This window comes from Nerophis ophidion, linkage group LG12 (assembly GCF_033978795.1).
Source record: "Nerophis ophidion isolate RoL-2023_Sa linkage group LG12, RoL_Noph_v1.0, whole genome shotgun sequence".
Taxonomy (NCBI): domain Eukaryota; kingdom Metazoa; phylum Chordata; class Actinopteri; order Syngnathiformes; family Syngnathidae; genus Nerophis; species Nerophis ophidion.
In genome coordinates, this window is record NC_084622.1 from 15,463,008 (window position 1) to 15,478,818 (window position 15,811).

Sequence of the window (15,811 nt, forward strand, 5' to 3'; positions counted from 1 at the left end):
ATCACATTTTACAGTTCAGTCTTATTACTTTGTGGAACATCAGGGGGGCCACACTTTTTCAGCAGGCTACCTCATTGGATGGATACAGTGTATATGGACAAGTCGCCGCCTCATCACGGTACATACATATATATATATATATATATATATTTACATATATATAAATGTGGTGGACGTGTTGTAGGGCGGCAACGTGGGGCTGTGTAGTGGACAGTGACTCACTATATGGTGGATGTGTTGTAGGGCAGCAACGTGGGGCTGTGTAGTGGACAGTGACTCACTATGTGGTGAATGTGTTGTAGGGCAGCAACATGGGGCTGTGTAGTGGACAGTGACTCACCAAGCGGTGGGTATGTTGTAAGGCAGCAACGTGGGGCTGTGTAGTGGACAGTGACTCACCAAGCGGTGGGTATGTTGTAAGGCAGCAACGTGGGGCTGTGTAGTGGACAGTGACTCACTATGTGGTGGATGTGTTGTGGGGCAGCAACCTGGGGCTGTGTAGTGGACAGTGACTCACCAAGCGGTGGGTATGTTGTAAGGCAGCAACGTGGGGCTGTGTAGTGGACAGTGACTCACCAAGCGGTGGGTATGTTGTAAGGCAGCAACGTGGGGCTGTGTAGTGGACAGTGACTCACTATGTGGTGAATGTGTTGTAGGGCAGCAACGTGGGGCTGTGTAGTGGACAGTGACTCACCAAGCGGTGGGTATGTTGTAAGGCAGCAACGTGGGGCTGTGTAGTGGACAGTGACTCACTATGTGGTGGATGTGTTGTGGGGCAGCAACGTGGGGCTGTGTAGTGGACAGTGACTCACTATGTGGTGGATGTGTTGTGGGGCAGCAACGTGGGGCTGTGTAGTGGACAGTGACTCACTATGTGGTGGATGTGTTGTAGGGCAGCAACGTGGGGCTGTGTAGTGACAGTGACTCACCAGGCGGTGGAGGTGTTGTGGGGCAGCAACGTGGGGCTGTGGCTCTCCCCTCGCAGGCTGTGTCCGGGCTGGTAGTGGCCCGCCACCATGGGCTGAGCCTGACTCTCCTCCTCCATGGCCCGGTGCCACTGACTGCGAGCCTTCTTTAGCCATCGACCCCCGAGACCCCACTTCTCCAAGTAGACCCGGCACAGCTCGTAATTCATGGCCGAGTAATAGAGGAAGTCCAGAGCCAGCAGGACCATGACGAAGAAGCCGTAGATCCACACTCCCACCAGGGCGGTGTAGTTACTACAGGATGGACAAAAACATGATGTACCTTCAAAAGACTTCAGCAGAATAAACAACCACTGGATGTGAAGACAACATTACATGAAATATAAATCATATAATAAATATTTTAAAATTCATTAAAAGATGTTATGTAAATTCCAAAATGACATCTTATAAACTGATGTCCATTTTGTATTTAACTCAGTCATACAAACCCCGTTTCCATATGAGTTGGGAAATTGTGTTAGACGTAAATATAAACGGAATACAATGATTTGCAAATCATTTTCAACCCATATTCAGTTGAATATGCTACTTCTTCTTTTGCAAATAATCATTAACTTTATAATTTGATGCCAGCATCACGTGACAAAGTAGTTGGGAAAGGTGGCAATAAATACTGATAAAGTTGAAAAATGCTCATCAAACACTTATTTGAAACATCCCACAGGTGTGCAGGCTAATTGGGAACAGGTGGGTGCCATGATTGGGTATAAAAGCAGCTTTCATGAAATGCTAAGTAATTCACAAAGAAGGATGGGGCGAGGGTCACCACTTTGTAAGCAAATTGCCGAACAGTTTTAGAACAACATTTCTCAACAAGCTTTCCGAAAAACCACCAAAAGTTCAGAAAATCTGGAAAAATCACTGCACGTAAGCAATGATATTACGGACCCTTGATAACTCAGGCGGTACTGCATCAAAAACGGACATCGGTGTGTAAATGATATCACCACATGGGCTCAGGAACACTTCAGAAAACCACTGTCAGTAACTACAGTTGGTTGCTACATCTGTAAGTGCAAGTTAAAACTCTACTATGCAAAGCAAAACCCATTTATCAACAACACCAAGGAACGTCGCTGGCTTCACTAAGATAGACTGATGCAAAGTGGAAAAGTGTTCTGTGGTCCATATTTCAAAGTGAATTTGGAAACTGTGGACGTGGTGTCCTTCGGAACAAAGAAGAAAATAACCATCCGGATTGTTATAGGCGCAAAGTGTAAAAGCCAGCATCTGTGATGGTATGGGGGTGTATTAGTGCCCAAGGCATGGGTAACTTACACATCTGTGAAGGCACCATTAATGCTGAATGGTCCATACAGGTTTTGGAGCAACATATGTTGTCACCCAAGCAACGTTGTCATGGACGCCCCTGCTTATATCAGCAAGACAATGCCTAGCCACGTGTTACAACAGTGTGGTTTCATAGTAAAAGAGAGTGGGTACTTTCCTGGCCCGCCTGCAGTCCTGACCTGTCTCCCATGGAAAATGTGTGGCACATTATGAAGCGTAAAATACGACAGCGGAGACCCCGGACTGTTGAACGGCTGAAGCTCTACATAAAACAAGAATGGGAGATAATTTCACTTTCAAAGCTTCAACAATTAGTTTCCTCAGTTCCCAAACGTTTTTTGAGTGTTGTTAAAAGAAAAAGTGATGTAACACAGTGGTGAACATGCCCTTTCCCAACTACTTTGGCACGTGTTGCAGCCATGAAATTCTAAGTTAATTATCATTTGCAAAAAAAAAAAAATAAAGTTTATTAGTTTGAACATCAAATATGTTGTCTTTGTAGCATATTCAATTGAATATGGGTTGAAAAGGATTTGCAAATCATTGTATTCCGTTTATATTTACATCTAACACAATTTCCCAACTCATATGGAAACGAGGTTTGTACATCTGACTTTTGAGCCAATGAGCTGAGTGTAGTGGTAGCAGCACTGTGCAATGAGCAGGGTGTAGTGGTAGTAGCACTGTGCGGTGGACTAAGTGCAACATGAGGTGCTTGTAAAAAGTGCTCATGACTCACTTGTGTGAATACCCGTCCCCCCTGGTGGTGAGGTTGACCTGCATGACCGTCTGGAACTCGGTGCCATTGCAGCAGTACTTGAAGGCGGTGTTGTTGTGGTGGCAGCAGAACATGTAGGTCTTGTTGTCTGACAGGCGGGGGCAGTGGAAGCCGAAGTGGTAGCGCCCCTTGTGGTCGGAGTAGGGCTCGCATACTCGGTAATGAGCTGAGAGCGCTGGAATGGCAGGAGAGTTGAGACAGGATGAAAATTCTGTGCATATTTACAGTAAATATGTTATTCCATCCATCCATCCATCATCTTCCGCTTATCCGAGGTCGGGTCGCGGGGGCAGCAGCCTAAGCAGGGAAGCCCAGACTTCCCTATCTCCAGCCACTTCGTCTAGCTCTTCCCGTTGTTATTATGTGTGTATATTTACAGTAAGTATGTTATTATTTGTGTATATTTACACTACATATTTTATTATGAGGCTATCCTTTTCACACAATCATGTTGATGCTTGAATGAAGTGCATTTCTGCATTTGCTTTCAAGCTGCAGCTTGAAATCCAGACGGAGACGGCGGCGCCAGCAAAAACCTGAGATGATAGAAGTCTCTTACTGAGATGATAGAAGCCTCTCTGCGATGAGAGAAGCTTCTCAGTGAGATGATAGAAGCCTCTCAGTGAGATGAAAGAAGTCTCTCGGTGAGATGATAGAAGCCTCTCTGTGAGATAATAGAAGCCTCTCTCTGAGATGAGCGAAGCCTCTCTGTGAGATGATAGAAGCCTCTCAGTGAGATGCTAGAAGTCTCTCTGAAATGAGGGAAGTCTCTCAGTGAGATGATAGAAGCCTCTCTCTGAGATGAGCGAAGCCTCTCTGTGAGATGATAGAAGCCTCTCAGTGAGATGATAGAAGCCTCTCAGTGAGTTATTAGAAGTCTCTCAGTGAGATAATAGAAGCCTCTCTCTGAGATGAGCGAAGCCTCTCTGTGAGATGATAGAAGCCTCTCAGTGAGATATTAGAAGTCTCTCAGTGAGATAATAGAAGCCTCTCTCTGAGATGAGCGAAGCCTCTCTGTGAGATGATAGAAGCCTCTCAGTGAGATGCTAGAAGTCTCTCTGAAATGAGAGAAGTCTCTCAGTGAGATGATAGAAGCCTCTCAGTGAGATGATTGAAGCTTCCCAGTGTGATGATAGAAGCCTCTCCGTGAAATGATAGAAGCCTCTCTGAGATGAGAGAAGCCTCTCTGAGATGAGAGAAGCCTCTCAGGGAGATGAGAGAAGTCTCTCAGTGAGATGATAGAAGCCTCTCTGAGATGATAGAAGGCTCTCAGTGAGATGATAGAAGCCTCTTTGTGAGATGATAGACACTTCTCAGTGAGATGATAGAAGCCTCTATGTGAGATGAGAGAAGCCTCTCTGAGATGAGAGAAACCTCTCAGTGAGATAATAGAAGCCTCTTTGTGAGATGATAGAAGCCTCTCTGTGAGATGATAGAAGCCTCTCTGAGATGAGAGAAACCTCTCAGTGAGATGATAGAGCCTCTCAGTGAGATAATAGAAGCCTCTGTGAGATGATAGAAGCCTCTCAGTGAGATAATAGAAGCCTCTCAGTGAGATGATAGAAGCGTCTCTGTGAGATGATAAAAGTCTCTTTGTGAGATGATAGACGCTTCTCAGTGAGATGATAGAAGCCTCTCTGAGATGATAGAAGCCTCTCTGTGAGATGATAGAAGCCTCTCTGTGAGATGATAGAAGCCTCTCCGGGATGAGCGAAACCTCTCAGTGAGATGATAGAGCCTCTTAGTGAGATGCTAGAAGCCTCTCAGTGAGATGATAGAAGGCTCTCTGAGATGAAAGATGCCTCTCTGTGAGATAATAGAAGCCTCTCAGTGAGATGATAGAAGCCTCTCTGTAAGATGATAGAAGCCTCTTTGTGATGAGAGAAACCTCTCAGTGAGATGATGGAGCCTCTCAGTGAAATAATAGATGCCTCTGTGAGATGATAGAAGCCTCTCAGTGAGATGATAGAAGCCTCTCTGAGATGAAAGATGCCTTACTGTGAGATGATAGAAGCCTCTCAGTGAGATAATAGAAGCCTCTTTGTGAGATGATAGAAGCCTCTCAGTGAGATGATAGAAGCCTCTCTGAGATGAAAGATGCCTCTCTGTGAAATGATAGAAGCCTCTCAGTGTGATAATAGAAGCCACTTTGTGAGATGATAGAAGCCTCTCAGTGAGATGATAGAAGCGCGTCTGTGAGATGATAGAAGCCTCTTTGTGAGATGATGGACGCTTCTCAGTGGGATGATAGAAGCCTCTATGTGAGATGATAGAAGCCTCTCTGAGATGATAGAAGCCTCTCTGTGAGAAGATAGAAGCCTCTCTGAGATGAGAGAAACCTCTCAATGAGATGATAGAGCCTCTTAGTGAGATGCTAGAAGCCTCTCAGTGAGATGATGGAAGGCCCTCAGTGAGATGATAGAAGCCTCTCTGAGATGAAAGATGCCTCTCTGTGAGATAATAGAAGCCTCTTTGTGAGATGATAGAAGCCTCTCAGTGAGATGATAGAAGCCTCTATGTGAGATGATAGAAGCCTCTCTGAGATGATAGAAGGCTCTCAGTGAGATGATAGAAGCCTCTCTGAGATGAAAGATGCCTCTCTGTGAGATGATAGAAGCCTCTCAGTGAGATAATAAAAGCCTCTTTGTGAGATGATTGAAGCCTCTCTGTGAGATGATAGAAGCCTCTCTGAGATGAGAGAAACCTCTCAGTGAGATGATAGAGCCTCTCAGTGAGATAATGGAAGCCTCTCTGAGATGATAGAAGCCTCTCAGTGAGATAATAGAAGCCTCTTTGTGAGATGATAGAAGCCTCTCAGTGAGATGATGGAAGCCTCTCTGTGAGATGATAGAAGCCTCTCTGAGATGAGAGAAACCTCTCAGTGAGATGATAGAGCCTCTCAGTGAGATAATAGAAGCCTCTGTGAGATGATAGAAGCCTCTCTGAAATGAGAGAAGTCTCAGTGAGATGATAAAAGGCTCTCAGTGAGATGATTGAAGCCCCTAAGTGAGATGATAGAAGCCTCTCTGAGCTGATAGAAGTCTCTCCGTGAGATGATAGAAGCCTCTCAGTGATATGATTGAAGCCTCTCTGAGATGAGAGAAGCCTCTCAGTGAGAGGATAGAAGCCTCTCAGTGAGATAATAGAAGCCTCTCTGAGCTGATAGAAGTCTCTCCGTGAGATGATAGAAGCCTCTCAGTGATATGATTGAAGCCTCTCTGAGATGAGAGAAGCCTCTCAGTGAGAGGATAGAAGCCTCTCAGTGAGATAATAGAAGCCTCTCTGAGATGAGAGAAGTCTCTCTGTGAGATGATAGAAGCATCTCAGTGAAATGATTGAAGCCTCTCTGAGATGAGAGAAGCCTCTCAGTGAGAGATAGAAGCCTCTCAGTGAGATAATAGAAGCCTCTCTGAGTTGAGAGAAGTCTCCCAGTGAGATGATAGAAGCCTCTCAGTGAGATGAGAGAAGCCTCTCTGTGAGATGACAGAAGCCTCTCAGTAAGATGATAGAAGCCTCTCAGTCGGGGCTGATCACACTTTGAAAAGCGGTGATCTCTTTCAGGTTTCAGTCAGACACATTTTGATATCTTTTTATCACCAGACAGAATTGAATGGGGCAGAAAAGGAGGCGATGAGAAGCAAACATTGTAACATGAAGCGTTTCCTTTGACCGTTTCTCTCCTTTCACACGTTGGGGACGACCTACACTCTGTCTCCTAAATCCTCTCGCACATTAAAGATGTGCTGAGCTGGCAAAAATGGCGAGTGGACATTTAATTTCAATAATGAGGGTTTTTAAAACAAAGGATAGTTAAAGAAGTCATATGTAAGTCATCATTAAATGATTTGTCATGACTACATCGTCTTCTTATCCAACACCTCTATAAGTGATAACAGTAGTTCATAAGATAATTTCAAAATTAGATTTACAGCCTCGAAATCTTGTTATTGTATTCATTTCCATGCCCTGCCCTCCACCCTTTGACCAATGAGAAAGTCTGTGAGTGTGTCACATCCAGGTTGCCATTTTGGTCTGACTACTGCCACTGGTAAAGTTACTAAACATGTCAGACCTTCTTAGAACGTCTAAACGTTACCATTCTCAACTTATTCATTACAAAGCCAGGAACAAAACCAGGATTTGTATCGGGGATGCCTTTGAAGGATGGAGACCATTGAAGATTTTTTCATCTGACGCCAAACTTGCTCATTTCCTCCTTTATAGGCAAGTCAGTTTGCTTATGACTTGTAATAAATGGAAATTAACATTTAATATGTAAACTATATTGTTAATACAGTCTATGATCTTGTCTAACAAAGATAGCATGTTCCTGAAACCAATGTTAGCATGGTAGCCCGGACAATGACACATGGACATACATGCTAACATATGCTAGCTAGCATGTATGTGGATGTGTCCTCCGACTGACAGGACAACATATATTTAATAGAAATAAAAGCTATGTGGATATGGGTAGTGTCAGTGCCTATTTCCTTCTCCATGTGCTGAGGAAATGGTTCCAACATTAGTCATCATGGCAATGTGAAAGGTATGGAGACAAATCACATGATGAAATAATTCCTCATTGGTGTTTGCATATTGTGAACTACATCTACCAAGTTATATGGCAATCTGAAAGGTTTGAAATAGTAGTTTATAGGCACACCTTGGTGAAATGTCTCTGTGACAGTACCTGACTGTCGTGTTGGTTCCATGGACCACCCAGGAAGGACTTGCTTGTTCAGGTTTGACTCTTGTTTATTTTTTTTCAAATAAAGAAAGTATTTTGCGCTGTCGTCGCTCCCACTGCTCGCTCCTCCGTGTCGCTCTTCAGTCGGCCGCGTCTTCGTCATCGCCGTCTTGCTCTCCCTCACTTCCGCTCTTCATCCGCTGCTGCAGGCTCTCCAATTCCTTCTGCCTCATTCTCTCATCTTTCTCCCTTTTTATACATCGTTAGGAGATACATTAATTGTGTCCCAGTGTGCGATCCACGCACCTGATTTCGCTTGCGGCGTCGCTCCCGGCACGCCCCGCCTCGCCGCTCGCTCGTATTCTCCGCCTCCTTGCCGCCATCCAGCATGCCCTGCCACTCCGTCGGACCGTCAGATCCGCCTCTCTACTGTCTCCTCTTTAGTTTTGGGCGTACATTAGGCTGCTAAGCATGCTCTACTTATTTTCACCCGTATAACCATTGCTAGTGTTGGTAGTAGTTGCTTTTAGTCTTTGTTTTCTGATAGTACTGACAATAACCATGTGATTGTTGTGATATTGTATGCAGTCCAGACCTATATCTTCCTGAAAATAGCCTCATTCTGTGTAAAATGTGTTGGTTAGCGATTCGTAATTGACAAACCGCTTGCCTATTCAGCTAATATGGTCCCAGCACCTCAACCCTGCGTAAGAGGCAGTGGAAGTTTGAAGTTCCTTGGACTAGCCCAGTCCGTCCAGCTGGATTTAGCTGCACATCTGGCAACATCAGTCAGGGAAAGGAGTAGGGGAGTACAGAATTGACGCTTATAGCTACTATGCTACTTTGTGTTCTTTTTATGACATCTCTAGTGACATCACTGTTAAAGTTAGGGAGTTTGGGGATTTCAAACAGTGACTGCACCACAGGGCTAGTGGCAGTGTGTCGGCAGGGTACTTCCATTGACGCAGTTGGTGTTATAACTTAAACAAAAAGTTGATTTCATCACCGGGGGGCGTGGCCAGTGTCGGGAACTTGAAGGTTTCCAGTTTTGATCCTTGCTTCCACCATCCTAGTCACTGCCGTTGTGTCCTTGGGCAAGGCACTTTACTCACCTGCTCCCAGTGCCATCCACACTGCTTTAAGTGCAACTTAATGATGGCTTTCACTATGTAAAGCGCTTTGAGTCTCTAAAGAAAAGCGCTATACATTGTGTTTACAGCGTACAAACTTTTACTAAAATATGGACTTTTGTCAAGGCTGGAACCCAATATTAGTGTTTCTTCTGGAGAAATTTGCTTCAATATACAAACAACGTTTCCATTTTAGTTGGGAAATTGTGTTGCATGAAAATATAAACGGAATACAATGATTTGCAAAAAATGTTCAACCCATATTCAGTTGAATATGCTACAAAGACAACATATTTGATGTTCAAACTGCTAAACATTTTTTTTTTGCAAATAATCATTGACTTTAGAATTTGATGCCAGCAACATGTGACAAAGAAGTTGGGAAAGGTGGCAATAAATACTGATAAAGTCGAGGAATGCTCATCAAACACTTATTTGCAACATCCCACAGGTGTGCAGGCTAATTGGGAACAGGTGGGTGCCATGATTGGGTAATTCACAAAAAAAGTGATTCACAAACAAGAATGGGGCGAGGGTCACCACTTTGTAAGCAAATTGTCGAACAGTTTTAAAACAACAATTCTCTAAGAGCTATCGCAAGGAATTTAGGGATTTTACCATCTACGGTCCAAAAAATCATCAAAAGGTTCAGAGAATCTGGAGAAATCACTGCACGTAAGCGATGATATTACGGACCTTTGATCCCTCAGGCAGTACTGCATCAAAAACCGACATCAGTGTGTAAAGGATATCACCACACGGGCTCAGGAACACTTCATAAAACCACTGTCAGTAACTACAGTTGGTCGCTCCATATGTAGGTGCAAGTTAAAACTCTGCTATGCAAAGCAAAACACATTTATCAACAACACCAAGGAACACCGCCGGCTTCTCTGGGCCTGAGCTCATCTAAGACGGACTGATGCAAAGTGGAAAAGTGTCCTGTGGTCTGACGAGTCCCCATTTCGAATTATATTTGGAAAAAGAGGATGTGGTATCTTCCAGAACAGAGAGGAAAATAACCATTCGGATTGTTATAGGCGCAAAGTTCAAAAGCCAGCCTCTGTGATGGTATGGGGGTGTATTAGTGCCCAAGGCATGGGTAACTTACACATCTGTGAAGGCACCATTAATGCTGAAAGGTCCATACAGGTTTTGGAGCAACATATGTTGTCATCCAAACAACGTTATCATGGACGCTCCTGCTTATTTCAGCAAGACATACCAAGCCACGTTTTACAACAGCGTGGTTTCGCAGTAAAAGAGTGCAGGTACTTTCCTGGCCAGCCTGCAGTCCAGACCTGTCTCCCATGGAAAATGTGTGGCGCATTATGAAGCGTAAAATACGACAGCGGCAACCCCGGACTGTTGAACAACTGAAGCTCTACATAAAAGAAGAATGGGAAAGAATTCCAATTTCAAAGCTTCAACAATTAGTTTCCTCAGTTCCCAAGTGTTTATTGAGTGTTGTTAAAAGAAAAGGTGATGTAACATAGTGGTGAACATGCCCTTTCCCAACTACTTTGGCATGTGTTGTGGCCATGAAATACTAAGTTAATTATTATTTGCAAAATAATATTTGAACAACAAATATGTTGTATTTGTAGCATATTCAACTGAATATGGGTTGAAAATGATTTGCAAATCATTGTATTCCGTTTGTACTTACATCTAACACAATTTCCCAACTCATATGGAATCGGGGTTTGTAATTCTATACAAGAAGGCAGAAAACAAAGATGATATGCCGCTCGGGAGTGCACAAGGCAAAACCTAGCTTAGTCTGACACCGCAAAACGGCAAATGACAGTGTGTGTAGGTAATAGCAGTTTGTTTTTGTTGTTATAATGTAATGATAGCATTGTATCTAAGGTGGTACTGATCTACTATGCAAAAATGACAGTGTGTATGTAAGTAATAATACTTCTTGGAGACACACACACTTTTGGAGAGGTACGCAACTCAGTGGCATGAAGCCCATGATGTGTTTTACAAGCAGAGCACTTTTAAAGGTCTCTCAATTCAAGGCTATTGTGGCACCTGACACACTTACAGTACATTCAATAGTTGAACATTGACTAAAAGACTATCGTGGCACCTGTCACACTTACTTCCAATAGTTGAACATTGACTAAATGACTATCGTGGCACCTGACACACTTACAGTACATTCAATAGTTGAACATTGACTAAAAGACTATTATGGCACCTGTCACACTTACTTCCAATAGTTGAACATTGACTAAAAGACTATTGTGGCACCTGTCAAACTTACTTCCAATAGTTGAACATTGACTAAAAGACTATTGTGGCACCTGACACACTTACTTCCAATAGTTGAACATTGATTAAAAGACTATTGTGGCACCTGTCACACTTACTTCCAATAGTTGAACATTGATTAAAAGACTATTGTGGCACCTGTCACACTTACTTCCAATAGTTGAACATTGATTAAAAGACTATTGTGGCACCTGTCACACTTACTTCCAATAGTTGAACATTGATTAAAAGACTATTATGGCACCTGTCACACTTACTTCCAATAGTTGAACATTGATTAAAAGACTATTGTGGCACCTGTCACACTTACTTCCAATAGTTGAACATTGATTAAAAGACTATCGTGGCACCTGTCACACTTACTTCCAATCGTTGGTCATGGTGTGTTTAGTTGATAAAGAGGTGTTTGGTCTTTAGTTGGCAAAGTGGTGTTCGGTCTTTAGTTGATAAAGAGGTGTTTGGTCTTTAGTTGATAAAAAGGTGTTCGGTGTTTAGTTGATAAAGAGGTGTGTCAGTGTTTTTCTGAGTATAGATCTTGTAAAATGCAAAGAAGAAGTGAAGTGTTGACCTGCAGTGGCCAGAAGGAGGAAGATGAGCGTCAGGACATTGAGGGACGGTGGACTGGTGGTAGTCATCTTCTCCTGGTCATGTGAGGAAGGAGGACGGGCGGCTGCAGTGGGCAGGAATCTTCTTCAGCCTGAGCGGGTCCTGCTCTGCATGCCGAGGGCTTCTGTCACATGACTGCTGCTGGGGGGGACGACTCCTGATGGGGAAGAAGACAACGATTGGAGACTGGCAGCGAGCACCCATGCTTTGTTCTGGAATCTGCCCGTTGGTGTGTCCATAACGGGATGGTTCCAATGCAAACTGTCACATAGATGCGGAAGTACTTAGTGTATTTTTCGGACTACAAGGCACAGTTAAAATCCTTTCATTTTCTGAAAAACAGATTAATTATGTTTGTGCTCACCAACCTCAAAGCAATTTTATTTGGTACATGGTGTCATGATACGTGTGACCAGTAGATGGCAGTCACACATAAGAGATACGCGCGGACTGCAAGATGACGCCAGTAAACAACACCAAAACTTTAAATGTTCCATTTAGAATATAGAACATTACACACGGCGCTCAAAAATCTGTCCAATTGTTTTAGTACGACTTTGGTAAGGTATGAAGCCACACCGCTTGATGGATTGTCGGAGCAGACGTACTGTGCTTCAACATTTGGTTATTATTATGGTGTGTGTATAAGGACCACAAAATGGCAGCTATTAGTATCCACATTTTCTGGGGAACAGGAGCTGATAGTCCTGATCAGGGACGTGCACATGATTATAGAGGGGCAGTGGCTCAAAGTCAGAAAAGGGCAGGAAATTGTTTTTTGGTCCTTTACACAATATGGAAATTAATGTAAAATTAAATTTGCTAATAGGAAGATAACTACTTAGCTGTGTGTCCTTTGTATGTAAAAGTGATTCCCATTTCTTTTGCTTCAACAAATTATTGTCATAATGAGTTAATTCACATTATCAGAGGCTTGAAAGACATGAAAAGCAACAAAACACTGGTTTATTATTAGGCTATTTATTGTTAAAGATAAGCACTTTAATATTGAACATTGAACAGTGCAACATGAACTTCGAAAAAAAATAAAAAATAAAAATACCCATCTGGAAAAATCTGTCCTTCTTCCCTTAACTTGATGAAAACACTATCAAGTTGTAACTTATGGTCTTTCTCACTTAATGCTCGGACTAAACAACGGAAACGCAATACAACTTTAAATCTAAACCTCTACTGTGAGAGAAATGTGATCCGCCGTAAACACAGTGCATTTTATTTTGAAAATTAACCCGGTGTTTTATTTAGTATTTGGTACACTACTTCCGATCCCGCACGATCCGCTCTGCTCTGTGCGGAATAGATGTGCCGTGCTCAAATGATGCGCCATGCTCCGGCGTCCGGCAAAAACAGAAGCTGACACATTGAATAGTTTTTCTGAAATATTACCCATATTAGATGCTGAATAAGTGGACGGCGACTCACAGGTTGAAGTTGCCCCACTGTCACGTCTCCTCAGGCAGCAGTTGGCTTTCTATCCTCTCGCTCACTCACTCACTCGCCCTCTCTCTCTCTGGCGGAAGCGCAAGCTCAAACAACCCGGTATTACAAGAAAACGTGGAGTTTTTGTACCGCTGTTTTTTGTTTTGTTTTGTTTTGTTTACATCACTAACAGGAATTTAGGAATTTTGTTTAAAGAAAAAAAAACACAGACACAGGCAGAGGGCACTTTTTAAGATGATGCAAAAAAGGGCAGGGGCTCAAGCACCCATAGGGCCCTATGTGTGCACGTGCCAGGTCCTGATAGTCAACGCCTGGTATTACAACTTATCTGGAGAACAGGAGCTGATAGTCCTGATAGTCAAAGCCTGGTGTTACAACTTATCTGGAGAGCAGGAGCTGATAGTCCTGATAGTCAAAGCCTGGTTACAACACAGCAGCCTGTTTTCACCTCCTCTTTTAAAAGCATGCTAGATTAGACAAGCTGTTCCTTTCTCTAAAAGCTCCAGTCCCCAGAGACTTGTTAGAGTGCCATTTTATATAAATGCCTTTGCATCCTGGCCAGAGTCACGCTTACGTGACAACAACATCAAGTCTTTCCTTTCACCCAACAAGGCGGCTAATATTTGTCATAGAGTCACATTGTTAATATTAAAAGTTCACCTCTTGGCCGCTGTGAGCCTTGTTTGTGGGGTCGTGTTGTAGGCAGAAGGCTCTGAATATAGAACAGATGTAATGAAACTGAAATATACATAGACAACAAACACAGAGCTGCTCTCTGTTTAAAGAGGAAGATTAACAACCTGCACAAAGCAACTCATGCATGTATAGTGATCACACACTCCAAAAGGAGGTATTAAAGGAAGTTAAAGTAAATTTCTACTGGTCACAAACTCCAGAAGGAGGTATTAAAGGAAGTTATAGGAAGTTTCTAGTGATCACACACTCCAGAAGGAGGTATTAAAGGACGTTTCTAGTGACCACACACTCCAGAAGGAGGCATAAAAGGAAGTTAAAGGACGTTTCTAGTGACCACACACTCCAGAAGGAGTTATTAAAGGAAGTTAAAGGAAGTTTCTAGTGACCACACACTCCAGAAGGAGGTATTAAAGGAAGTTATAGGACGTTTCTAGTGACCACACACTCCAGAAGGAGTTATTAAAGGAAGTTAAAGGAAGTTTCTAGTGACCACACACTCCAGAAGGAGGTATTAAAGGAAGTTAAAGGAAGTTTCTAGTGATCACACACTCCAGAAGGAGGTATTAAAGGAAGTTATAGGAAGTTTCTAGTGATCACACACTCCAGAAGGAGGTATTAAAGGAAGTTTCTAGTGACCACACACTCCAGAAGGAGGTATTAAAGGAAGTTAAAGGAAATTTCTAGTGACCACACACTCCAGAAGGAGGTATTAAAGGAAGTTTCTAGTGACCACACACTCCAGAAGGAGGTATTAAAGGAAGTTATAGGAAGTTTCTAGTGACCACACACTCCAGAAGGAGTTATTAAAGGAAGTTAAAGGAAGTTACTAGTGACCACACACTCCAGAAGGAGGTATTAAAGGAAGTTAAAGGAAGTTTCTAGTGATCACAAACTCCAGAAGGAGGTATTAAACGAAGTTAAAGGAAATGTCTAGACAAAACTGCCTGTAACTTCCAGTAGGAATGTCGTAGCGACATGAAACAAAAACCTCTGTGTAGGTCTCACTTAGACCTATATTTCATACACAAACATCCTTCAGCAAAAATCAACAGGAAGTTTGCAATTTCCTCTCCAAAACAAAAGTTTTGTAAAAACATTCACCTTTGCCTCTTTGAGCTGTAATTTGACCCCTTAACATGCTTCAAAACTCACCAAACTGGACACACACATCAGGACTGGCGAAAATTGCAATCTAATCAAAAAACCTAACCTCAAAACTCAAAATTGCGCTCCAGCGCCCTCTAGGAAGAAAACACAGACAACACTGTCTCTAACTTCCAGTATGAAAATGAAAACATGATACATGAAACAAAAACCACTACGTAGGTCACAGTTAGACCTATATTTCATACACCCATACCTCCCAGCTAAAATCAACAGGAAGTTTGCAATTCCCCCTTCAATACAAAAGTTGGCTAAAAAATGTCGCTTTTTTTCAAACATTATGTCCTCTGAGGCCGTTTGTCGTTTCGGCTTCAAATAAACAAGAGACGAGAGATTGAACCCTTCTGATTAAAAGTTAAAGAAATAATTTTAATTACTACCCCGGTTTGGATTTTATGAGCCCGGAAAAAAACTGGTGGCTAGTGCTGTTGTGTCTACTGCTGTCACAAAATGGAGGCTTCCTGCTCAGACAAAACTGCTTCTAACTCAATGTAGGACTGTCATACACACATGAAACAAAAACCTCAATGTAGGTCTCACTGAGACCTATATTTCATACACTATTGTAGAGAATAAATGATGAAAAAAAACACTTAATTGAACGGTTTAAAAGAGGAGAAAACAGGAAAAAAAAAGAAAATTAATTTTTGAAACATAGTTCATCTTCAATTTCGACTATTTAAAAATCAAAATTCAACAAAAAAATGAAGAGAAAAACAAGCTA

The 15,811-nt window shown here is 42.6% G+C and overlaps 1 protein-coding gene across 2 annotated transcripts in view; it reads right to left on the minus strand.

Annotated features, from left to right (window-relative positions):
- LOC133563779 (protein shisa-like-1a) overlaps window positions 1-15,811 on the minus strand; it is a 52,615-nt gene that overhangs the window by 10,253 nt on the left and 26,551 nt on the right. Inside the window, exons 2-4 of one of the 2 annotated variants that reach the window (XM_061918066.1) lie at window positions 11,729-11,923; window positions 3,019-3,232; window positions 930-1,220 (exon numbers count right to left, since the gene is read on the minus strand). In XM_061918066.1, the coding sequence (XP_061774050.1) occupies window positions 930-1,220; window positions 3,019-3,232; window positions 11,729-11,795 (572 nt within the window). In that variant the 5' untranslated portion in view covers window positions 11,796-11,923. Of the gene's footprint in view, window positions 1-925; window positions 1,221-3,018; window positions 3,233-11,728; window positions 11,924-15,811 lie in introns of those variants that run through there. The other variant, XM_061918065.1, reaches the window with a different exon arrangement.